Source organism: Lactuca serriola, chromosome 2 (assembly GCF_051521515.1).
Source record: "Lactuca serriola cultivar US96UC23 chromosome 2, Lser_US96UC23_V15, whole genome shotgun sequence".
NCBI lineage: Eukaryota > Viridiplantae > Streptophyta > Magnoliopsida > Asterales > Asteraceae > Lactuca > Lactuca serriola.
In genome coordinates, this window is record NC_136409.1 from 205492448 (window position 1) to 205497144 (window position 4697).

The 4697-nt window shown below is 32.5% G+C and overlaps 1 protein-coding gene across 3 annotated transcripts; it reads right to left on the reverse strand.

The window, feature by feature from the left end:
* Positions 1 to 722: 722 nt before the first annotated feature.
* LOC145088242 (protein REVEILLE 8-like) lies at positions 723 to 3650 on the reverse strand. Of its 3 annotated transcripts, none has more exons than XM_079026502.1 (9): positions 3353 to 3650; positions 2793 to 2850; positions 2556 to 2679; positions 2300 to 2473; positions 2126 to 2203; positions 1901 to 2010; positions 1450 to 1509; positions 1159 to 1258; positions 723 to 994 (listed from the first exon to the last, which is right to left on the reverse strand). In XM_079026502.1, the coding sequence occupies exons 1-8, from the start codon at positions 3520 to 3522 to the stop codon at positions 1175 to 1177; spliced, it is 858 nt and encodes a 285-aa protein (XP_078882628.1). In that variant the 5' UTR covers positions 3523 to 3650; the 3' UTR covers positions 723 to 994; positions 1159 to 1174. The 3 variants fall into 3 exon arrangements, with proteins under 3 accessions (XP_078882628.1, XP_078882627.1, XP_078882629.1); XM_079026501.1 differs by having other exon boundaries at positions 2111 to 2203; XM_079026503.1 differs by lacking the exon at positions 1159 to 1258 and having other exon boundaries at positions 2111 to 2203.
* Positions 3651 to 4697: the final 1047 nt, after the last annotated feature.

The following is a 4697-nucleotide window of genomic DNA, read 5'->3' on the forward strand; positions in this document are numbered from 1 at the left end:
GTCGTCCGAAATCAAGGGTTAAGGGAAATAATGTCTATATTGTGATTTCATAGGGTTTTTTTTAGTGCAAGTAAAAAGATGTAGAGGAGGATGAAAAAGAGTCATCGACTGACCGACGATTGTGAGAAGTGCAAGTTTCTAGAAGGGTTGGAGTTATTTGTTTAGGGAAAAAAAGTTATGATACCACCATATTAGATTATAATTTCTTCGTGTATCTACCATTAAACATCAATATATATAATTTTACAACGGTTTGATATAGACTTATACAAAGAAGGCTCAAAATAGGCCCAACTAAAATCATGTATAGTTGGATACATATACAGCACTAATAAAAACTAATGACAAAATTGAATTATTGCAATAACATATTTTATAATATTATTTAATATAATAATTATCTATAAAAACAAATCTTTATCAATCTAGGTTCATAACTGTCACATTTTAAAAGCAAAGGATTGGGGATTCAGTGGTGTAATGTTAATACTACGCAATTTAAGGGATCAACCATGTTACAACCTCTATCATCTTAAGGGTCTCAAAAACATATTGAGGATGTAAATTGATTTTGGATCATTGTGCAAAATCATATAACATGTTTCTTGTCAATTACCGTCTCAAAATTCATACCCTATTCTGTTTTTATAGCTTTCACATTTGGGTGGGTGACACTTTGAAAAGTTCCTTTTCCATTAAATAAAAAAAAAAAAACATTTAAGTTGGTTTACAAGACAATTTTTTTCTTTTGATTATTTATTAATCCTATGGATTACTTCTCCCTCTGTTACTTTTTGTAGCAACACCACTCTTACAAATATACAACTCACGAAATCATCACATTAAAAAAATACAAGAAGAAGAAGCACCATATGCAAAAAAAAAAAAAAAACGTAGCACTAACCATATGAGTTATATGACCATCTTCACATGCGATGATATTTGGGATGCGACTTTCTTGATCTTTGTGCATGATGCATTCTCATTTGTAGTTCTGTTAAATCAAGAAAACAAATGTTTTAGTCTTTTAGATACGGAAGATAAAAATCCAAAAAATATAAAAATGAGAAATACTTTTCTAGTTTTAAGGAAGAGATATAATTAACTAACTAGTAACTAATTAATAGTTTGTAGATAGATCAAAGGAAAGTGACATACTACATATATATAGTAATTATGGCTCTGATTCTTGGTAAACATTGCATGCAGAAACTCCTATACTTTTGGAATTCACATCATATGATGACAGAACCTTTCTCTGCACCCACCAACATCATCATCATCTTAACACAATATTCATGTTACATGCTACATGCTCTACCTACACTACAGTCTACACTAAACCCACCCCAAGGGCACAATGGTAAATTCACTCTTTTGAATCGAACAACAATTCAAACCAATAGAAATAAATATAGGCTCATGAAAAAGGACATAATTGATAATTACCATTGGCTCAAAGTCTGGACTTGATAAGTTCACTGTCAGGTTTCTCATCAACAGTAACACCTCAAACATTCAAACCAAAACAAATTAATAAAGGATCTTTGTTATATATGTTAATATAAAATCCAACATATCTATGTTACTAAAATAATCTACTTTTCATTTTCTTTCAAACTTTTGCTTATTGCTGATTTGGCATTAATTTGTAATGCCACATCACACATCATCATTGGTTGGATGCCACATAAGCAAAAAGGTGAAAAAAAAATTAAAATGGTAACCGTTTACAGGTTCTCGAGGTTAAAAAAAAAACTACTGTTTTGGAAGAAAATCATTAGTATGTTGCTATTAAGGGTAAAAAAATAAGTGTATATATCCCATATATATATTATTTCCTGCAATTTTTCTTGAAATAAATAATAAATCTAATCATTAATTCATTATCATGACTCACTGTTTCAAAGTTTATAGGATCCATCTCCTTTAGTTTCTGCACATGCCCTTTACTCTCTGGATCAAAAACACTTCCAATAAAGCTATAAACTTCAGAGAAATCCGGTGTACCTGAAGAAAAAAAAAACAAACAACATTAATTACAAAAATACCTACATATGTATATATAGACACATGCATGCATATATAATTAGGAGAAGAAGAAGGGTACCATAGAGGACAGAACCTTGTTCAGAACTTGGCATTTCTCTATTTGAGCTTCCTATACCACTACTCCTTCCTGTCCCCTTTGATCCAGTGTCAGCTGAAATGCAATATAACTAAGTCTCAATATCTTATAGAGTATAATTTTATAAACATGCCTGATATATATACACTGAAGAGATGAGAGATTACAAACATGCATGAACGCCTTCATATCCATGGAGATCATATTCAATTTCATCTTGTGGTGGTAAGATTCGACCAGATGGGCTCATAAGCAGGGAGGTGTCATGATCCCATGGAGAGTATCCAGATGCAAGCCCACTCAGGGAAGATGCATAGCCCAATGATGCTTGAAGTGGCAATAAAACTGCCACAATTAAACTCAAATTGAGAAAAGGTTTCAAGTTCAAGTTTATATAAAATTAAGTGAGAGTATGTTTATTATTAACCATTTTTGGGAGCTTTTTGTGGATAGGGATGTGTGGCCTTGCGTTTGGGGCGAGGTGGTGGAACATGTGCTACTGATCCGTTCTTTTGGACCTTTAGAAAATACTTTTGGGCATGACTTCGTATCTGAAAAATTTCATTATTTTACTAACATGCATCAATTCAAACTTTGGGACATAAATTGCGTTTGTAATTAAGCTAAAATATGTACTTGTTTTCAGTTACTCGTATAATTGCACCTGAATTACTGTCTTGGAACCAACAAAGTCTTCGATTTTCTTCCAGTCGCGATCAAACCTGTGAAGTACATAAACAATGATATAAGGAGATTTGTAACTACTAATCTTCATTTCAACAGATCTTGCTTGATTAGAAGGACTAGCCACATGAAATACACATTAATGGAGTTTCTGACTCCATTCTACTCTATATTATTCGTTTACATTCCTTCTCAATCACTCAATTCGAAATTGAATTACAAATTAAGATATCTAATAGTATTTTTTTAGTATCAACATCATCATTAACTACTATCAATTCTCATCTTTCAGTTCTTGCCATATTACACGAAAATAGTAATTATTGTACTCTAAAGGTACGCATGATGAAATCAAAATCAAAAAACATTGAAGGCTAGAAACCTCCCACGCTCCAGATAAATCATGAATCAAATCAAACAGAAATGATAAGGATACCTCCTTCATTACTTCCAATCATATGATCAAACTATGAATCGAATCGATAAGTTAAGCGCCAATTAAATTAATTTATATATAAAAAAACAATCAAAATTACTAACAATTGAAGAGCTTCGAGGAACTTATCGTGTTCTTCTTCAGTCCAACTCTCTCTGGACTTGGTAATAGTATAGGGCTTCCGTACCTTCTTACCAGAACTGTCCGTGGGCGTCGAATTCGCCGCCATTGATGACGACGACGAATGCGTAGAAATTTTATTCGAATTGCTCATCACTATTCTTGTGAATGCATACGAGAATTCCAGAGAGAGAAAGGGAGAGACAGAGGGACAGAGGAGGATGGCTGTGCAGCGTTTCGCAGTCTCGTCAGTCTGTGTGTATGGATATGTTGTGTGGTTCAGGTGATCTGAAGCTGGCGTTCAATTAATCGCACCACTTGTTAGACGTTTGTTTTCCATTTTTTGTATCTAAGACCTTCTACTTTGATAGATTTGATAAATTTAACCCTAGTTTAATCAATTCTCTATTTGGTAACCCATTAGATTCATGTCTCAAGTAAGGAACGCACAATACATTATAAATCTCATATTTAATCATCTCCAATAATTAGTGGTAGTATAATATTCTTTTGCCCGATTCCACAAAGTAAAAAATGAAAAAGGTAAAATAAGAAAAATATAAATAATTTGGTTGTACAATATAATATATAATATACGTCTATACCATAGAAAATCAAACAAACGGATGGAAGTCATAGTGATGGACAAGAACAATGGGAGTTTAAAAAATTGGACTGGCTTGGCATTTTGGTTGTCTGATATATATGCTAGGGTTTGGCATATGGTTTGGACCTCAATTTTGAACTAACATTATATATATATATATATATATATATATATATATATATATATATATATATATATATATATATATATATATATATATATATATATATAATTGTTGATTAAACGTAAAAGTTAGTTACGTTAAGATAATAATTTATATCCAATCTCACCCAATAAATAACTTCTATTAAAATTTATGTGAGACATATTACATATACATTAGACTGGAAGGAATATCTTATGGTAACCACTTGGGTTATGGTGACTTGGTAAGGCATGTGGAAGATATGGTGGATAACCTATTGACACATGTTCAAATCCTGACACTACTCAGTCCTTGTGGCCATGGAGGTTCGCCTGCAGTGACTCCAGGGCATGAGGCAAAGCCTCATGTTTGCAGCGGGGGATTAATCGGTGCGTAAAAGTTGGCCCGAAACCCTCGTTAGGGAAGTTCCCTTTCAAAAAAAAAATATTTTATGGTTGTCACCGTGTCACCTTAGCTTTTTGATAGTTACATCACCGTTACATCATTTTTGACATTCTATATGTTCAACACATCATATAGATGGGTTGGGTTAACATGATTTTCTATTTTTCTTTTT

Bases quoted from the DNA above. Each gene is read 5' to 3' on its own strand.
- LOC145088242 (XM_079026501.1), bottom strand. From the start codon at position 3,522: ATGAGCAATTCGAATAAAATTTCTACGCATTCGTCGTCGTCATCAATG. The intron at 2,474-2,555 runs GTTAATAATAAA...TAATTGTGGCAG, and splicing joins ACAAAAAGCTCCCAAAAATG to TTTTATTGCCACTTCAAGCA. The intron at 2,204-2,299 runs GTTTGTAATCTC...ATTGCATTTCAG, and splicing joins ATATGAAGGCGTTCATGCAT to CTGACACTGGATCAAAGGGG.